The sequence below is a fragment of the Mesocricetus auratus genome, unplaced genomic scaffold (genome assembly GCF_017639785.1).
Source record: "Mesocricetus auratus isolate SY011 unplaced genomic scaffold, BCM_Maur_2.0 Super-Scaffold_100024, whole genome shotgun sequence".
NCBI classification, from domain to species: Eukaryota; Metazoa; Chordata; class Mammalia; order Rodentia; family Cricetidae; genus Mesocricetus; species Mesocricetus auratus.
Window position 1 is genome coordinate 27,921,934 of NW_024429205.1, and position 20,854 is coordinate 27,942,787.

Here is a 20,854-nt window from a genome sequence, read left to right on the forward strand (position 1 = left end):
ATAATTTTTAAAATTCGTTAAACTTGACGATGCTTCCATAGCTGTTAAGGGTGAGTGGGGAGAATTGTAGATCAAGGGCTGCGGAACGGGTTCCTTTTTACAGACTAGAAGCACAAAAGCAAGTGTCCCTGCACCCCAGAGCTCTGAGGAAATTACCCCCCGAGAATGTGGCAAGCTCTAGGCGTATTTGTAATCCATCTATTCCTGGACATAATCCACCTCATGCCTTGACTTTAAAAGTGTTATAATAGAAAAACCGGATCAGCTTGGGTCTCTGTGTCGGGACAGAAACGTGGCTCTGACTCCTTGTCCTTCTTCCACCATTCCTGTCATAACAGGAGATGGAAAGTAATGACCTGCCTCCAAGTCGTGTAATTCCAGATTTCAAATGAGCCGCTTAGACTTCCTCTTCTAAGGATACAGATGAGCGCTCAGTTTCCTCACCGTGCGATTCAGACCTGCGAGGTTACATTAAACACATGTAAAGTTTCAGACGATGGCGAGGTAGAAAACTCATACCACTGACCGCACCCTCCTTTATAAAAGACGGCAATGCTAAGATCCCCGAAAGAGTCTCTCATAGAAGTGTTTACGTAATACACAGACGACCCGTTTCACCTACCAGTTACAGTTAATGTTTGATTTCAGGCTGTGGGACTTGGCTGCATGCAGAACAGGATGAAATGTGTTGTGGCTTTGTTAGTGACCCGCGCATTAATGCAGTATTTACACATCTGGGATGTCCTAGTGAAATAACAGTGTGTCAGCCTCACAGCAACAGCCCATGTTCTTCCTCTTCCCCGTGTACAAAGCATCATTTAAGTATTGACATTCTCACGCTTCAGCCTCCTTCCACGGCCCATGCTCTTCCAAGCCCCACATGTAACTTAGGTGGGCCTTGAGCTGCCCTTACTCCTGGGGCACGTTTACCACCCTGCCATTGCTATCCTCCCTGGCTCCCAGGAGTTTCTTCTGCGAGGATCACTTCTCCCATTTCGCTTCAACTTCTAAAATAGTGCAGTAAGCGGCTAACGGAACACAATTAGACATCACTCCGAATTCTGCTAACAAGGGACACTTTAAATGTTTCAAGTAGTCGTTAGGAACACATTAATATGAATGTCCCCTGTAACGTACGTTTTTTAGACAGCTGAGTACATTGCCGTACCTGGATATTTGTCAGCATAGTGGGACAACACAGCTAAGCAGAACACTGGTTGCTTGCTTTCTATCATGTAGCAGACAGGCTGTTTTTCAAAGAAAGGAAGAAGTCCCAAGTGCTACTACACAGAGTCTGTCATGTTCTGTGGTGTGTATTGTGAGCCCGCAGACATATGTGTTACCTCTGATAAAATGTCTAAAATGAATCTGGACTGTCATGTTAGTGTAAATTGCCATCCGTGGTTTGAGGTGACTGATTAAGCAATATGAAAAACTGCACCCAGTCATTACTTATTCATGGTGCCCAGCCCGGTCTTGGTCCCAGGCCTAGCAGACTCAATTAGGCTTCAGAAGTCCCTTTCAGAGCTGGACTCTTTCATGTGTCGCCACCAAAACCCAGAGCCACGTTGTGAGAGCCGTGAAATAGGACTGTCTGTACCTGTTAACCGTGGTCTGTGCTCCAGCAGAAGTGAAATTTAACTCTGTAAGCTGGGATAATTCAGGGCAGGCATCAACGCCTCACATCATGCTCTCTGGCTATTGTCTCTGGAAGAAACTTGCCATCCGTGTGTCTCCACAGGGGAGGAACTATGCTTAGGCCTTAAACAGGGCTGCACCTTGGACTGTCCCTATGGTTTCCTCACCGACGCCCACAACTGTGAGCTCTGTCAGTGCCGCCCACGGCCCAAGAAGTGCAAACCCACAATGTGCGACAAGTTTTGTCCACTTGGATTCCTGTACGTATTTGTCAGCATTTTTGTTTTCCCAATTCAGAAATTAAGTGTGACTTGCTGAAGTGGTCATACCTGTGTTGGGGGCTGTTTTGTGTGTGTGTGTGTGTGTGTGTGTGTGTGTGTGTGTGTGTGTGTGTGTGTGTGTGAATGAGCCAGTGGTGGTGTGATTCAAGAGGAACCCCACTGTTTATATCAGGGGATTCAGAAATGAGGGAAATCCTTGCCTCCAGATACAGGCGATACAGGCATCAAGTTCTGACTTTTTGTATGAAGACGGTACAGGTACACTGTGGGTAGGTTATTAAATATCCTTTATTGAGTCATACTCAAATCTGGATTATTCTGTGGGGAAAATAAACACTACCTAAAAAAGAACTGCTCTGAGCTGGCTGTGGTGGTGCACACGTTTAATCCCAGCACCTGGGGCAGAGATAGGCAGATCTCAGTGAGTTCAGGGACAGCTTGGTCTGCAAAGTGAGTTCCAGGCCAACCAACATAGTGAGACCCTTCCTTTAAAACGCGAGAAGAATAAGAAAACCACCATTCAGATTCTGGTTTTATCAATCTTACATTTCCTCTCTCCTATTTAGTCTTGTGGCTGGTGTGTGTGTGTGTGTGTGTGTGTGTGTGTGTGTGTACATATATGCACATGTCTTATATCATGAGAGTCTCAGATTCATCCTCTTTTGTCCATTTTCTTCTATTCTGCCTTTAAAATGTATTAGGTAGAACTTGAGCGTAATTCTCATTTTAATTTTAATTTTTTAGAAACATTATTTCTAAAAAATATTTCTACAAAAAAAAAAGAAGAAAGGAAAAAGCAGACTTGGTGTCAAAGTCTGTAATCTCAGGAGCTGGAGTCTATATCTAGTTCAAAGCCAGCCTGGTGTACATGAGACCCTGGCTCAGGAAAAAAAAAAATTGTTCCCAGCATTAATCATCACTATTCTTAATTGTAAGATACAAGTGTGATACCAATACAGATACGTTATTTGGGCTGGAAAGATGGCTCGGTGGAGTCTGAGAGAAGTTGTGACACACACACACACACACACACACACACAAAGCGTGTGCACACACACAAAAAAAGTAATTTCAAAATACAATCATTTTGTAACTTAACTGCTGATAAAATTATAAAGTACCCTCCATCCCAGTAAAGCAGTTAATAATTAATAGCTTCTAAAACCTCAGGTTTTTATTAATTTTCAGTATATACTCATTTACTTACTGATGGATGTGTGTGTGTGTATGTGTGTATGTGTAATGTTTGTGGTGTGTGTGTGCAGAACAGCTGGCAGCGTTTGTAGGGGTTAGTTTTCTTCTTTCACCCCGCGGGTTCTGGGGATCAAACGTAGTTCATCTGGCTTGGTGGCAAGTTCCTTTTTTCCCACTGGGCCGCCTTGGCAGGGGGAGCCTTACAGCCTCCTGTGTTGTATGTAAGCTTTGGTAGTTTAAATTTTTACTAGCAAGTGGCCATTTGGGGAAGCTCACAGCCTTGACAAAATGTCCCCAGTACTAATCTCCCAGCATTGACCGATGATACGCCCCCCACCGTCCTGTTCACCCGCAGCTTCACTTCCGTTCTGTCTGCTGTGGTCTTTCTAATTGAGCCCTCGCCTGTGACACTGGGAGTGGCCACATCCCAGAAGCACATAAATGCTCAGGCGGTTCTAAACCTTCATGAGAGCTAATTACACCTCACCTAGGAGTGCGGAGTGCAGGTGTCCCATCAGTCTACGTAAATGGTGACGTTATTGACCCTTGGTATGAGGGCTTGGGCATCACTGGAGACTTTTTGATTTTTCTGACCTCTGGCAACATTTTAATTACCCAGGAAGAATAAGCATGGCTGTGACATCTGTCGCTGTAAGAAATGCCCAGAGCTGCCATGCAGTAAGATCTGCCCCTTGGGCTTCCAGCAGGACAGTCACGGCTGTCTTATCTGCAAGTGCACAGGTAAGTGTGAGCCCTTCCTCCTTGCAGCAGAAGGAAAGATACAAGTGTCACAGTGGGACCCTACCACAGGACACCCCTTGCCTTTCATGATAGAATTAAAAGGGCTGAGAGCGGAATTTAACTGCAGCACGTGTGGTAAGCACGGCCACCGAGCTAACCACTTCCTACGGCTCCACTTTTACTCGTCTCCTAAGCATCAGCCTGAAGCTGCAGTGTATATCAGTCTCCACAGAGGGAACCACTCTCTTCGGGAGTGGGGCTGACACAGGAAAGAGCTGTGTTTAGCATCCTTGGGAGTGGGTGTATCTAAACTCCTGCTCGCGTAGGTGTTCCCTAGTAAGAGAGTTTTCGTGAGAATTCAGATTGCCTTGAGAAGCTCACAACAGGCCAGAGCGTATGTAGGCAAGCTTCCAGGAGACTCGACTGCGGAGCCTTCCTCCTCCAGTGACATTCCCGAAACCACTGAGTGTTCATCCAGAGCTCTCTGTCACCCTTCATCACGGCCCCGGCCCTGCCTCTCAGTCCAGTTTGTTGTTGTCAGGTGATACGCCAGTCAAACAATAAAAGGTCCCTATAGCATGCTTTTCTTCAAAGTTGAACACTTACTTTTATGGTGTTTTGGAAGGGTTACAGTAAACAAAAATGGGGGGAGGGAATAATGTAGTCATTCACTTCAGCCATCTTACTAATCAAAAATCTAGTCGCTGTGAGGGGCCCAGAATCCCTCCCCCATTGCATGAAACTTCTAGAATGATGAATCTCTCTCTCCTCTCTCTCTCTCTCTCTCTCTCTCTCTCTATATATATATATATATATATAGTATATATATACACACACACACATATATATATATCCATTACAAAGGCAGTGTTTGTTTATTGTATAAAATGTAGGAAAGGCTTCAAAGTCAGCGATATTCCTCCAGCATATTTACAAGCTCCTTCTATTGTATTTCAGGATTGGGGGTCTATGGATTTGAATTCTCTTCCTGGGCCTTTCCTGTATCGTTGACTGTCCTCCCCAGGCCTCTTTTTTCTGGTGTCTGGATCCTAGCCCACGTACAGGCACTACAAGCTGTTTCCCCCATGCCGTAACTGCTTCTTTACCTGGCTGCCTTCTGTCTGTCCAGAGGTCCCTCCTTCAGCCGGGCCACCTGTCCTGTCAGGCACATGTCTGTCCATGGATGGCCATCATCATAAAAATGAGGAAAGCTGGCATGACGGGTGCCGGGAATGCTACTGTCACAATGGAAGGGAAATGTGTGCCCTGATCACCTGCCCAGTGCCTGCCTGTGGGAACCCCACCATTCGTCCTGGACAGTGCTGCCCGTCATGCGCAGGTAAAAACTGGTTGCCCTCTTGCTGTGCTAGACCACCTCAGCCTTGTGGGGGCCCTGTACCCCTCTGCGACTCTGGGGGAAGTGTGGGGTCTGTCCTCAGGACACCTGTCAGCTTTCTGTGACTTCTGTTGTTAATAGCCAAAGAATAAGCCAGATATTGTGAATAATTAGCCCGAGACCAGAGAAAATCCTAAAGCTGTGGAAATGGTTCTCCACAACTTTTTGAATGGTTTACTTGGTTATATTGCTCTTTGGACTAGCTCTTTTTTTTCTAGAGATTTGTGGACTTACATATGTAAATCCAAACCTCCAGTTCACTGTTAGCATGTCAGCCTTGGTTAATTGGATGGGATTGGTGAAGAGTTTTACTTCACAAAAGCTTATAGCTTACCAAGTAGTAATGGAGGGAGGGGAGATTTTTCTGAAATCTGTGGCTGTTGCTCTCTTTTGAAGAAATGGGCATGTGGCATTCTTGCCAAAGGGAGACATTTGGAATGGTCACAAATTCGTAAGTCTAGTCCTAATAATAATAAAGTGAGTTACTAGAACCGAGTAGGGAAGATAGCTCACACTGGCCAAGGCTGCACCAGCCTTGCCCCCCCCCCCCGTACATAAAGACTCAGCTATAAGATTATGTCTACCTCAGCAACCACCAAATCGGTGGCCCCTGTACCTTGGCACGTGACACATAAATGCAGAGCACATGTCTTGGTTTTCCCATGGTGCAGTTAGATGTATTCTCTGTCACCTGTTTCCTTTTTCACACATTTTGCAAGTAAACTGTGAGCAACCACCATGTCTACCAGACCAGAAGCAGCTCGATGAGGTAGAGGTGTGTCTGCGCCAACTCTTCCAGGAAGAGAAAAAGCACTTGTTCCCTCCAGACATGGTACCAGCACCTGGGAGCTACTCCTGGCTCTCTGAGCCACTGTCTGAGCTAGACAGGTGGAGATGAAGAGACACAGATCCCAACAGAACCGCAGAACACGGAACCAGAATTATCTTTCTCTAGGCCAGAGATACAGCACATGCTAAAGCATGTGGTTCCTGACATATTTTTGGGCTGGGAGAGGACTCCCTTGGCAAAGTGCAAGCGAGAGTGCCCAAGTGTGATCTTCAGTGCCTACATTAAAAAAAAAGAGCCAGGGACGGTGGCTCAGACTGTAATTCCAGCACCGGGTGGGGGATCCCTGAGACTTACAGGCCAGCTAATCTAACCAAGTGGGTAAGCTGTGGGTTCAGTGGAAGATCATTAAACATAGATGATGGATGGATGGGTGGATAGATGGGTGGATGGATGGATGGATGGATGGATGGATGGATGGATGGATGGATGGATGGATGGATGGATGCCTAGAGAGCTATTGAGACCGACAATAAACATAGACCTGTGCATGCATGCACACACACTCACTAGCTTTCTGAATGTACATACACACACACAAAAAAAGCATTCCTTGCATGCATGTGTAGAGTCCGTCCTTATTAGAATCTTTAGTGGTTTGCTGTATGTGGGCTCTTCTGACTAGAAACCCTGAAGGCCTTCCATCCCCATGGACTCCTTCCTACCTTGAAGAACAGCTGCTTCCTTCTGCCATGCAGAGTGTTTCCCTGGGGTGAAGGCAGTGCTCCCTAACTCCTCAGCCGTGTGATTCCCCAGATGGCACGCTATCTCTTGCTTCCTTCTCCCACCCCCTCCTCATCCTTTACCCTTTCCTCGCCAACCCCCAGCCCCTCTGCTTTGCTCTAAGGCAGGACCGTGACATGGCAAGGAGAGTAGGGAAAGTAAGACTCCTGCAAACACATCTCCTGATGACTCCCCCTGCGTTGTCTGTTCTCTGCGAGCTCTTTTCCGATGTTAGGTTTTCAGGGAGACTCTCTCTCTCTCTAAGCCTCAGGAAATACTCTTTGAACGTCTTGTCCCCACCTTCATTTCCTTCCTTCTCCACTGCTCGTGTCCTGGGATTTTAGTTCAGCTGTCTGTTTTCTGAGTCTGTCTGCTTGGTCTTCCCTAGTTCCCAGGAGATGAACCTACCCTGAAAGCCGTTTCCTAAGCTGGACGTCACCCACCCCACCATACCCCAGCAGTATTGTTGACTCACACACACCACTGCTTTGTAGGTAGCAGCTCCAGTACACTCAGCTCTGACCGTTTCTCCATAGACAGGGTGGTTCCCTCAGCACTCAGTATCAGCTGAGCACTAGGCCCGGGCCAGCAGCGATGTCTCTAGACCCTTTCTCGGCAGGATGCACCCCTGTCGACACCTCCATGAAACCCTTGTTGTTCTTGGACTCCAGGAATACGGATAGTGCCGTCTTAACTTCCCAGCCCCACATCAGGGCAACTCCCAGTGCCTCTGTAGACATTTCAACGTTAAAGTCTCTCCTTCAGTATTGTCTCACACCTCCACCGCGGGGAAAGAACTCACGGTCATCAGACTCCCGGCATGTCTCTGGCTGATGACGGCATTGTCCACCAAATGTTTAGTCTCAGGTGAAGGGTTTCAGAGCATTGATTGTGTAGGTACATTCCTGCTCAGGGTACTGGCAGCTGGCTGAGATGAGGTGTGGCTCCTTGACAGTGGGCCATATTTCCAAGCATAAAAGTATTCAGAATCCCAAGATAATAACGTAGACAGGACATCCATCATTTGGAAGTTCTGTTTAATCCAGAGGCAAATCCGTTTTCCAAATAACCATTGACTTCAGCTCAACCCCCTTGACTGTGCTTTAATGCTCTGAACTGGTAGCTTCCAAACTATGTAAAATAGAATAATAGTGCCTCCCTCACAAGGTCATTGAAAGGAAGAAAAGAAATAAGTGAGAAGTACCCAGCCTGGAAATAATTGGGCCATAACAAGCATTCGATAAATGAGTGATCTCTATTCTGGGCAACTCCTGTATCCTCAGGGATGCTCCAGCCAGTGGACTTCCCTGCAATTTAATTCTTACTGAATTCTCTCAGGACTATCGACAGACTCAGCTACTCAAACCTCACTTCCTGGGATTAGCTCTTTGTCTCGTGTTTCTAGGCATGGAATTTGTTCTTTCCTTTCCTTTCATGGGATAGGAATAGGGTGAGCTGTCTCACTCTTTGGGCATTTCAGCGTATGTCTCCCTGAAGGCAAACACCACCCTTGTCTTGGGCAGTTGCAGAAGCTGCAGGTGAATAATTTCCCGTGTTTTGATTCTGTCTCGTTCCTCAGATGACTTTGTGGTGCAGAAGCCAGAGCTCAGCACTCCTTCCATTTGCCATGCGCCCGGAGGAGAGTACTTCGTGGAGGGGGAGACGTGGAGCATTGACTCCTGTACACAGTGCACGTGCCATAGCGGCCGGGTGCTGTGTGAGACCGAGGTGTGCCCGCCACTGCTCTGCCAGAGCCCCTCACGCACCCAGGACTCCTGCTGCCCTCAGTGCACAGGTAATCAGCATGGTGGCATGGCGCCAGCTTGGTTTGATATCTCTGTGGACCTAGGCGTCGGGGTGAGTTCTGTGCAATCGCAGGAACCTGGGCAGCAACCTCTGGCTGCCTGCTTCCTCAATCCATTCCCCATTACCACATACAACAATCAATATGCATCCTCCCGAGTTGACTTTGAAAGAGAAAGGGCTTCTCCCTTTCTTCCTTTAGCCTTCTACTTCAGACTAACGGTGTACAAGGAGTGTGGGGTCACTTAAGATGACTTCGCCCTTGTAAAAAGTCACCTACAAGACACATTTGTTTCTAACAAACGTGAAGACTAGTTATTGGAGAGTACTATAAAAAAAACTCCTTGAAATTATAGAGGTTGTAAAATTACTTTGAAAATATGCCCATGCCCTTCCAGAACTGTGATTAGTAAGTTAGGACCAAGAGTGTTGAGTGGGTATCGCTGCATATGCATGAGGGCTGCTACTGTGTCCTTCCGGTGATTTCTCAGACCTCAGCAGGTAAAGTCATGAAGGAAACGTGTTATAATGTAAACTTGTCGAGATATCAAATGTGGGCTACACTACTGGTTTTATAACGGAAAATAGTAGTTCTGTTAACACCAGAATAAATGGCTTTTAGAAAACAAATTTAATTCAACACATAAAATCACCAAAGCAGCTGGTTGTAGTCGGTGTTTAATCTCCCCAGGTTTCCAGCTAGAACCTTCAGCACTCCTGTGTATACAGCCAGTGAGATTTTGCTCAGTAGAACATAACCCTCCATGTTTATTACTTCCTTTTTCACACTGACTGTCTAGTTATCTGTCCAGCTTCTTGTTCTGTCTTTCTGTCAGCATACTCAGCCCAGGTACCATCTTGGGACAGATTTCTTGGTATATATAGCAGCCATGTTAATCTGACAGGCCTACCTAGTGCAGAACGTCATCTGGCGTAAGTCGTCCGTGTGTGTTATACATTTAGGGTATGTGTAACCTGTTCCAACCATGTTTTTGTCATGATCACCATGTTATATGGATGCAAGCTCCGCTGGTGTCTGTCTATTAAGGAAGATCTGTGACTGCCAAATCCGCCTGATAGGAAATATTTGGTGACAGTTAGCTTATAGCCATTTGCTTATATTCATTTAGTTACTTATTTTGCAGGCATTTCTGGAATGCCTGAATTTAGCCCTGGGGATCCTGAGATTAATGAAAACAAAATAACTTCTGTCCTGGGGAGTGTTAGTCAGTGTGGTGTTCTACGTTGAGGAAATAGTGGTGCCCGGAGAGGAGCTGTGAAAAGAAGGGCTTGAGGGCAGGCAAGCAGCTCGAGAAGATGTGAGGGCAGAAAGAAGTGTCCTGTGCCTTCAGGGTTGGGGGCTGAGTGACCAGGAGAGGTTAAGGGGAAGGCACCTCTCTGTGACAGCAAGCCAGGATTCATTGATGGCCACCTACCTCACTCACAGACTGAGCCCAGAAACAAGACATGGACGAGGCCCAGGCCAGGGTTAGGCCCAGTTCACACGATACGAGTCTGCATTGCAGAGGCCCCTCCGGTTCCTGTCAAGCCAGACATGGCTTTCTGCTTTTCTCTCTGTGGGTTTGAGTCACTGGGTCCATCTTACACCTGGCCTTTTCTTCTCATTTATAAACTTAGGCCAAGGCGACAAATATTTTAATGTTTTTAACATATATAGATAATTCAGTGTTAGCTCTCACCTTAAACTTTGCATATGTGTGTGTGTATGCATGTATGCATGTATGTATGTATGTATGTATGTGTGTGTGTATGTGTGTGTATATGTATATATTCCAAAGGTTACTTTCGGATATCTGAATGAGACCCATGTTAGACTAAACAGTATTTAAGTGAACTACTGACTCCTTAGTGGGGCTTTTGGGCCTTTCTATTGATAGCTAGACTGCAGCGACAAGAATTCTATTAAGTGAGAATCCTACTGCCTCGGCTTCTCAAATGCTGGAATTATGAGTTCGAGCTACCATGTCTGCTTCTCTCCCACTGTCTTAGAACTTTTAAGGTGTTGGTATTTTTTATATCACAATAAATTTGAAGAGTAACATTTTTAAGTGCTTTATTACACATCTAGACAAAGGCCAGCCTTGGGTTACCACATGATCTAAGAATGATACGGACTTGCCCACAAGACCTGTGTCTGTATGGCGGTTGCGCCTGTGGGGCGCCTCCCATTTTGCCTTACCTGTGGCCTGCCTCCTGAGAGGGGTCCCGAACCAAGAGTGTGATACCTGAAGTACAGACAGGAGAGAGACAGGCATGATGGCTCACATCTGTAATCCCAGCATTTCAGAGGCTGAGGAAGGGTTACTGTCCCACAACTCTGAGGCCAGCCTAGGCTGCAGTTCCAAACGAGCCTGTCTCAAAAAAAAAAAAAAATGAGGAGAGGATAAATTACATTGTTTCTTTATTCTACATTTCTGTGTTTTTTTTTTCTAAATAAAATAATAGGGTAAGAGAGACAGGGAGACACAGTAGAAATAAGAGGATAGGTCGCCACCCAGGGAAACACTAGTAAAATGAGAACTGAACAGTGTTAGACCATCTCTGGGGCCAGGGGATGGGAAGAGAAAGGAGGAATCCGGGTTTTGAGCCAGGCGGCGCTGGGGACAGGGTTTGGTTGGGCACCCCCTGTCTTGTGGGAGTATATGGCCTACTCTGCACCTCTCTGGCTCCCTCACAGCAGTACATCTTGCTGTCCTCTGGAGTCTCTGGCCATCAGTGAGAAGCCTCTAGATGTTAAGACATTCATTTCCTGTCTTTGTCGTTGCTGTCCTATCTTCGCCATCTCAGGTTTCAGTCACAGAGTTGGACTTGCTTGTAAGAGCTCTAAGCAAGGGCAGCTTGCAAGAATCCTTGGGACTTCAGGGCCTGGAGCGGCAAGCCAACCTGAGTTGCGCTTACTTCCAACCAAAACGGAAGTTAGCAGTGGCCTCTTAAGAAAGACATTCTCTCTTGGCATGGATGACCTCAGAAAGGTCACTGAAAGCAGAATCCCTTCCTTCCATCTTTATTTTACAGAATATGGGTGGGGCATAAGGAACCATCCACGAAACAAAGTCCCATAGTGAGTTGGAACCCATGGAATCAACATCTGGTGTCTGTGACTTTACTTTCAGGCCTGATGTGGGAGAAGTGGTTGAGGTTCAGGAGAGCTTTGGGACTATCCCCATTGTGCTAGCTCCCCTCAGGCCCTCAGCTGCCTTGGTCTTCAAAGAGGATCCAGTGTTCACAGGAGATGGGCGTGGTGTATTTGTGAAGCAGGGGTTAAGAAAGATGCTCCAGGGGCTGCAGAAATGGCTCAGAGGTTAAAAGCACTTGATTGCTCTTCCAGAGGTCCTGAGTTCAATTCCCAGCACACACATGGTGGCTCACAACCATCTGTAATGAGATCTGGTGCCCTCTTCTGATCTGCAGGCAGAATGATGTATATATACATAATAAATAAATAAACCTGAGAGAGAGAGGGAGGGAGGAAGGAAAGGAGGGAGGGAGGAAGGAAGGAAGGAAAGAAGGAAGGAAGGAAGGAAGGAAGGAAGGAAGGAAGGAAGGAAGGAAGGAAGGAGCAGGCCCCACTGAGAGCTTCTGCAACGTGTGATAACTGCATGTCTGCTTCATACTTCTGTCTCGTGGCTGAGACCGGCAGCGTTCATTATGCTGATTCAGAGGCACACAAGGAAACCCTCTGCTGTGCCCACTGAGAAGAGGTGGCTGGATTCGGGTTTTGCTTGGCCTACTGTTTTTAGACTCCTAAGGCATTGTGATATCTCTGAAGTAGGAACCCCACGAACTTGCATTTCCTTTTTCACAGCTCAAATGTCTTCTTGGGTTTGACTTTCATTCATTTCTGCAGCTGCCAACCCCCAAGGAGATCCGTGTTTCCTGGCAACACTCTTTCCCGTTTCAGGTTGTCATGCGATGTGGAGACCTTCCATCGCATAACCACAGACAGCTTGCAAATGGTTTCCCTGGGTGGCGTCCTAATGCTTCACGTGGGTTGCCAGCCCTCCGTCACTATGGGAATGTCTGTTACAGATAGGTGTCTAGGTGGTGTGGTGCAGTGAAACATACTTGAATATTGAGTGGTTAGGACTGTGATGGCTGTGAGTAAGAGAGAACCTAGCTGTGAAATTTAAACAAGTCTTACTTGACTTTACATGAAGCTTGAGGCAGGTAGGGATCACTGTTGATCCTGTGGCTCAGTGGCTGAAGTGAGTCTGTGACTTCAGCCAGCACAATCTTCAGGGGAGGAGGAAGGGGAGGGATGGTGGCAGCAGTGCCCCCACCCTCGGAAGAAAAGCGGAAGCAACCCTAGAGATTCCTTCATTAGACCTGAGCTGCAGCTAGATCACCCCCACCCCCACTTCTGGATTGCAAGGGAGCCTGGGAAAGCAGGAAAGAGGTTTCCTGATCGAGCCATTGTGATCCAAGTTCCATGAGCCTCCAAAGAAAATGAAGACATTGCTTAAGGTTAAGACAGAAGGTTAGAGTAGACCCTGTGCGAGCCCCTGGTGAATCTCAATGAAAGTTTTTTGTTGTTTTTTTTTTTCCTGTTGTTACTCTGTTTTAAAATACAAGATCTTCCCTCTTAGGCTTCCTGATTTTATGACCGGCCATTTTCTCCTCCCTTCCTCCCTTCCTCCCTTCTTTCCTTCCTTCCCTCCTCCCTTTTTAAATGAGGCCCCCAGAGCCTTAGAGATGGGTCGTCTTTATGAGTCTGATTGACACTTAGCTATGCTGTGTATGTAGTTGGTAGCTGCAGCATTGTCCTTGCTGATCTATATGTTCATTTTTCCAGATGAACCTCTTCAGCCTTCCACATCCCATAATGAGAGCGTGCCTAGTTACTGCAAAAATGATGAAGGGGATATATTCCTGGCGGCTGAGTCCTGGAAGCCTGACGTTTGCACCAGCTGCGTGTGCATGGATAGTGTAATTAGCTGTTACTCTGAGTCCTGCCCTTCTGTGACCTGTGAAAGGCCTGTGTTGAGGAAAGGCCAGTGTTGTCCCTACTGCCTAGGTAAGATCTCCCAGGTGACCACTAAATTGACATTGACAGCCATGTGCGTAGATCAGTTAAGTGTTTCTTAAATTGGTTTTTCTGGTTGGTATGCCATACGGACACAGTGTAGGAGCATTCATCAGGGGAAAGATGGGGGAGATGGGCTCCCAGGATATGGAAAGCATGAAGAGTCAATAGCTGCTGTCTCGGAAACATAATGGCATTATAGCGCCATTGTGTTCTGTTGGGACCCTTCGCCAGTTCAGCGTTTTCAATAGCATAGCTCTCTGTACCTGGTGATAGTCACCCCCCATACCATTCCCCGTATTAGAGAATGTGCATTATATAACTTGCCTCTCCCTTGAGACCAACTCAATATGAAATATTCGTTCAATCTCTATTTGTCTTTTCCTGTCCTACAGACAGGGCAGTGAAATGACCCTGTTTGAGCCACGTGACTGTGCATGTTGGTGGCCTGAGCACAGAGTGAGGCCTGTGTAACGATAGTTCTCTTTTCTCCTTGTGGCCCATAGTGCTACAGCCTGTAAGCAGGGGACACAGGGATATTAGCCCCTAACGTCCCAACCAAACTGGTCTTGTGGCTGTGAGCCAGATGCCGCCCTGGGGACCAGAAGGAAAGCTGAGACATCTGGCACCTCTAATCAATGACAGCCCTGGCTCCCAGGGCTCTCACTGTCTCTGTCGCTGTTGCATCAAGTCAAAAGAGAGACAAGACACAGCTCAGCCCCACAGTAGCAAATGAAAGCACATGCCAGTCGCTAGTTAATTGCAGGTATTGTACACTGGCTACCAGTGGCGTTTGCGTGCCTTCTACACAAGTATTGTGAGTAATACCCGGGTCATAGAATGCTGTTCGTGGGAATTTTACAGAGCTAAATACGCTATATATATATATATATATATATATATATATATATATATATAGAGAGAGAGAGAGAGAGAGAGAGAGAGAGAGAGAGAGAGTGTGTATTATATATACACAAAGACTATAATACAACATGTCTTGAAATCTGGGTTCTCTCCTTGGAGTGACCATTCTTGAGTGAGGACTGTGGGTAATTGTGATGTAACAGCAACTACAGATCAGGAATGTCTGTGGAAACTGGGACAGCTGGTGATTTCCCAGTGGAAAGAGAAACCCGTAAGCATTGTTCCTAAATGGAACTAAAAACTACATCAGGACATACATCCAAATTAGCTACTTTCAAAGAGCTGGCTAAAGTTGTGAAAGAAATGACATGCTGCCTTTGGGATTATCTAAAGCCAAGATGTAACTAAGATACTGTTCATCCTTCGCACGGGAGTACAGACAGTAGTGTCCCATTTGCATATCAGAACTCTAATGACAAAAGGAATTGATGAACCTCCCGGGATTACATGGCTAATCCTTGGGAAATCAGAGCCAAGATGGCCTAAGAATTCCATGTTAGCTTCAGAGGGGGAGAAAGTCTCCTAACCAGTTTCTCTCGTGTTGACATTCTCAGAAGGTTTTGTTAACTGAACATTCCTTATGTTTTGCTGTGTCATCACTAAAGCCGGTTACTTTAGTTTTCATGTGATAATGGTAAATCACATCTCTTTCCTCACAAAAGCAATTCCCCAAATTGTGGAAAGAAACCTTCTGCTGACCTTAGTATTTCCTGTCTTCTGCTTTTTTCCCATCATACTCAGTTCCTGAATCATTTAGAGTATGCATTCTTTAATGAAGGCAAGAAAGACTTATTTGGCCAAAATTTGTGATCTGGGTTTTCAGTTAGATTTGAAGCACTTTCCTTAAATTATGGTTCATACAAGTGCATGTTGTGTTCCAGCCCTCCACTCCTACCCACTGGTGTGTGTGTGTGTGTGCGTGTGTGTGTGTGTGTGTGTGTGTGTGTGTGTGTGTGTGTGTGTGTGTGTGTGTTCACTTGTATTCTATAAGCCTGGGATTCATCTTAAGGGTACATGAAATTCATGAATCTTTATTGTTCCATACCTGTTGTATACTTGAAGTCCTGATTAGGTATAATAAGTATGATAAGCATGCTTATTTTGTACATACTCCCATTAAACTATTCCTGTTGTGTGGCGTGGCCCTCCTATTCAAGCACTGAAATTGAGTTCATGAAATAACTTAGGAATTTCCTGTCTGATTTGCCTATTTTATTTTGGGGTGTTTTCTCTTACTACCTGACTTGTCCCAGCTTCCCATAAGCCTGGCCCCTCTACAGCACCAGGCCTGGGCAAAGCTGGCCTTCCCAAAAGCACTTCAGAGCTGTTGCTGAGTTCAGATCCTTAGTCCTCCAGCAAATGGGAAGCAGTGAGAGGGGCCATGGTTCCATTCTTTAGAGCACCAGATTGCTTTCCCAGAGAGCAGTGAGAGCCAGTGATTGTGTTGGGTCCTGTCTGGGGCATTTTCAGTTTCACCCCAGATTGTGGGTCCTCAGAATCACATATATCTCACTAGGGACTGCCCAGGTCAGGAGGGGCATTGGCCTTGCTCTGGCCCCAGGCCTCCTGCTGGTAGCCATTGCTCCGACAACCTCACAGCTACTGTGAAACCAACCTGTTCTCATATAAAAACCAAGGAGTTTGCTCACATTTGCCTTTGAATTTTCATTTTCTCAGCATAAGAGCAGTGAAAAGTGGGTGATCCTACTGAAAGTAGGCTTCTAATTACAAGTGTTTGTGTTCCTTCCAGCTAAATTATCTGCTCACTAATGTGGGGCGATAACGGCTCTCCTTTGATGTGTGAAGGCCTCCTATTACGTGTGCTAATTTAGTAGGATATGTAATACAGACATAATTAATAGGATTGGTGATTAATTTTGAAAAGTGAGCAGCTTTGTCTAATTGCTTATAATACCTATCATTAGGGAATTCATCCTTCTACTCGAACGAAACTAAGTAGTAATTACCCAATCATTTTAATGGAGGATCTTAATTGATTTTCTAATTTTTTGTATTCTGCCTTCCTGAACAAATACACACAAGCCTTGGTTGTATTTTCATAGGCTTTCCGACTGTAAAGATGGCTCAAAGGTAGCATGGGTGTGAGCCAGGTGCCGTGCTGGTGATTCTGCTGTGTGATAGCAGACATGAGGCGTGGGTCCTTGGAGCTCCCAGATCTCTCTGCTGCGACGCTCTTCACCCCGAGAGCCTAGGATGCTATCAAGTGTCCTCGTTTTGCTGCTGGCCACGTGTTACGTGCCCGTCTCATTCCTTTCCAGAGGAAAAAGCCCCTCGGGGCTGAACGAGATATTGGCTCCATGCCTCCCCAGAGGGAGAGCAGAGGAGTAAACCGGTGGCCGGCACCCTGTCTGCACTAGTTGTGTTTGTGAAGATGCGTACCCTGCCCTCAGCTTTGGCAAGGGGGACATGAGTTTTCCTACGGAGCCTCTGTATGCCTGTGATTCAGTTTTTCCAGGTCGGCTTTTCCGTGGAAAGAGCACTGCTTTGGTTATAAAGACTATTCTTAGTCTAGCAGATAGGGTCCGACGATAGTTGCCTGTCGGCTTTGGAAGGCGAGGTACTCTGATGTGCTGCCGCCAGGCTGGTCTAGAGGAACAGCACCCCGTGCTAGCTGAGCCACAAGTCTCGCTTAGAATATTACCTTGAAAATTATGGTTTGGGGAAGATGTGCTTATTGGTAGCTACACGCTACCTTCTCTGACATTTTAGGTCACATTTAGGGTATTTTAGGCCTAGAAGTTCCCCCAGCCAGTGAATCTTTGAACTTAAGAAGGGTTTGTGAAACATTAGTTATTTTTTAGTAAAAGCTCTTTGTTTGTTGAACACATGAACACGTGGTTGAGAACTCGCATGTGAATGCAGTTAAGACAGTCTATTTACACGTGACTGAGTCGCTTCAGAACGTCTTCAGCATGGGTCTCTAAAGGTCTGTGAAAATGTGTTTTCTGGTAGACTGACTAAAGCATGGTTTTCTTCACCGGGTCTTGTTATACCTGCCTGATTAGCGCATAGGCATGCTTCATATTTGCTGTGTGTTAGTCCTGACTAATATTTGAAGTGGCGCTCTCACAAGGAGTCAGGCTGCCCTGGCTGAGTCAGAACTGTTTTCCCCCTCATGCACTGTAGTGCTATAGTTGCGTGGTGACGGTCAATGAGTAAGTGTAAGAATGGCTGCCTGACAGAGAGGAATCTGCGTTCTGTGCCAAACCCACCTGCTGCGCAGCCTCCCTTGTGCTCGGGCTTCTGGGTGTTTCAGGGTGATCTCGACATCCTGGTGTATCAGTCGGAATCAAATACCTTTGTATCGGCGTCATCAGAACACAGAACCCATGGAGCTAGTGTTACATAGTTTTAAGTCATAATGTCAGGACACTAGAATCTAATATTCTGATGTGTTTCTTTAAAATTAAAAACTTGTGCACACTGTAAGGAACTTGCCTTGGAGCCAGAGTTATGGTCCCATCTCTGAGACACACTGGCTCAGCATCTTGCTGATATGATACAGTCTGCCTCATTTGCCTCCTCTAGAGGAGGCCTGTGCTTCTCAAAGGTACTGTGTACATGAAGTGAAGCCATGTTTGTACCTGGAGATGTAAACACAATGTGAGTGTCCCCTGCCTCGGTGAACTCCTGTTTCTTCAGTACAGACTGCAGCCAGTCTAGCACCATTCATGGGGTGGTGTTTATCTCCCCGTGTGGAGTGGAGCTTCTGGCTTCCCCAAGAGAGAGGCCAGCACAACGTATCCCTGTGGTGACCTTCTGGAGGATGGGAATACAGTAATGATGCTTGGTGGTCACCTTCCTCCTGTCTTTCCTCATCTTTAAAGGCCCTTGGCTTCCTTGGTCACTTCTGTGACCCAGGTAGAAATATCATGCTCTCTGCCATGCTGTGTTGGGGGCAGGGCCTTAGCCTCAAACCTCAGTATCCTTTAGACATTGTCAGAGTGACAAGAGGGGACCCACAAATTGAGTTTCAGAAGCTGGCGTCATGTGGTGAGCCCATGGGCTACTCGTGTGGCATTCACTGTGACCCCAGGACAGCAACTGCTGATGGTGGAGGGCACGCTCTCCTAACGCCCTGTGCCCTTCCACTCCTTTGTCAGCTGCCGGTCGCAGTGGCCACGGAATGCCACCCTCATTGCCAGAGTCAGCATTAAAGATGTTTCCGTGAAAACAAAGAGGCGTGATGTAATGGAAAGGCTGGAGAAACAGAATGGGTGTCTGTGTATTGTTTAGAGGGTGCGAGGAGGAAAACATGCTGGTTGTCATCTACTGTCCTAACCTTGGAGCTGGTCTAAAGTTACAGCACCAAAAATAAACCGTGTTTGATTTCAGTTTGCGTAGGTCTTGCCCTGCACCCTAGGAAGCACCTTCTTCTGCGTATTCCGTGCTGTTTTTGTTTCTCCCTTTTCAGCATCCTTTTCAGGCACCAGGCATCACAAACAGACATCCACATGTTTGCAGTTCACTCTGGGAGGGCTCCTGGGACATAGCATCTGTCTGGGTCCGTGGCCTTGTGTTAAAGATCCTTCTACACAGAGGGAGGATGAGAACCAGAGGCTGGCTCCGGAGTCTCAGAGTGTTTACCCTTTCCTGCTTACTTCTGTACCAAAGGCCAAACCTGATTTTCTACCTGCCAGTGATAAGGAATGGGTGGAAACCTCTTCCCAGGAGGACCCACCTGATAAGGACCCCTGGACGCTGCTGATAGAGGATTTCTAACAACAGGAAACATCTCTTGCATGTTCAGAGACAGGGACATCCAGCCAATAGGGCTTTCTTAGTAAGAGACCATACTCTAGCATCCTAAAGAAAGTTTTCATCTCTCCTCCTCCTTTGGAGTTGTTTTTGCCTGCCACTTAGAATACAATGATTCATTTCCAAAATTATTTTGGTGTGTAATCTCCAGGCACACACACACACACACACACACACACACACACACACACCTTGCTGTGAAATAGTAGGCCTTACTACAAAATAAGAGTTCATTTAAAGTTGAAAATGAGCTACTTTTTTGAACTTGAACCTTGAAGTATACCTGGCCAGCCCACAGCAGATAATATAAGAATTATATTCTATAGCTGAGAAATCCTGTCCTCTTTGCATGCAATGGAAATGAACCAGTTGATCAGATTTCTGTTCGTGGAACTCAGGGACATTTCTAATTCTTCTCTTGGTTTGAAGCAACCATTTTCTTATAGTATGCTGAAGAAACCTGGAAGGCTCTTTTGATCTTTATAATAGAGTTAGACTTCACATCCCCAGAAATAGATGAAGTAAAATAAAACTGAGTTTTGAAGAAAGGGCTTTGATGGCTGCTGGCTTATGCATCAATAAAGACACCATATAGAGATGGCAGCCACACTACGTAATAATGTTTGTCTCTTTTTTTTGTGAAAATGATTAAGACTGGATGCTTTTCCAAGCTCTTTTCTCACTGAAATTGTTCAGGCCTTGCATGCACACAAGTCCGTTTGAGCTCCTTCCATGAACTCACGTCTACACTGTCCCTTGAGCCGGCATGCTTCAGGGCCTGTGCCTGCACATCTGCAAACCTCTAGCGACCTGTTGGTTACTTACTTAGTTCCCGATTCTTGCCATTTCTGTTTTAGTCTTTCCTTTACATCAACTAGGGCTGCTCATATTGCATATGTTCTCCAGGCATGACTCTCATCCATAGCATTTGCCCAACAGAAGTTGATGAAGGAAAATGCCATCACAGTCAGGGATTTGACTGATGTCTTCTCAGAAAGCAAAGTGGAAGATAACTAAGTGTGTCTTACTCCTTTGTGGGTTGGAGAAAAGCACTGTAATAATGCATTAGGAGAAGGGTGCACTTACATCTTAATAAGCCCTTGCCCTGTACCGATGCTAGATCATTAGCAACCCTTGGCTGCTTTTTCTACTCCCTCTTCTAAACCGTATGCTACCCATACTGTGCAAGCTACCTTTTTACCCCTGCCTAAGTGGCCTCAGTAAGTATTATTTACCTAACATCGGACTGAGGAGATAGCTTGGCAGGTAAAATGCCTGCTGCTGCACAAGGGTGAATGCCTGAGTTGGGATCCCCAGTACCCATGTAAAAAGCCAGGCATGACAGCATACATCTGTAACCCTAGCGACAAGGAGGAGGGGGGACACAGGCAGATCCTCAAGCTTGCCAGCCAGCCAGTCTGGCCAATCATGGAGCTCTGGATTCAATAAGAGAAGCAATCAAAATATAAATTGGGGGATGATAG

General features: G+C 46.2%; 1 protein-coding gene and 1 long non-coding RNA gene across 5 annotated transcripts in view; one reads left to right on the plus strand and one right to left on the minus strand.

Moving 5' to 3' along the window:
* Window positions 1-20,854, plus strand: part of Crim1 (cysteine rich transmembrane BMP regulator 1) — a 176,389-nt gene that overhangs the window by 139,758 nt on the left and 15,777 nt on the right. For 2 of the 4 annotated variants that reach the window (XM_005073594.4, XM_040730762.1), the window contains 5 exons: window positions 1,742-1,898; window positions 3,733-3,854; window positions 4,984-5,193; window positions 8,400-8,615; window positions 13,437-13,658. In XM_005073594.4, the coding sequence (XP_005073651.1) occupies window positions 1,742-1,898; window positions 3,733-3,854; window positions 4,984-5,193; window positions 8,400-8,615; window positions 13,437-13,658 (927 nt within the window). The remainder of the gene's footprint in view (window positions 1-1,741; window positions 1,899-3,732; window positions 3,855-4,983; window positions 5,194-8,399; window positions 8,616-13,436; window positions 13,659-20,854) is intronic. The other 2 variants (XM_021229282.2, XM_040730763.1) reach the window with 2 other exon arrangements.
* On the minus strand, window positions 349-17,895 carry LOC121133786. The gene is made up of 3 exons (XR_005870766.1): window positions 17,825-17,895; window positions 10,824-10,995; window positions 349-458 (listed from the first exon to the last, which is right to left on the minus strand). It is a non-coding gene; the product is annotated as an uncharacterized LOC121133786 (long non-coding RNA).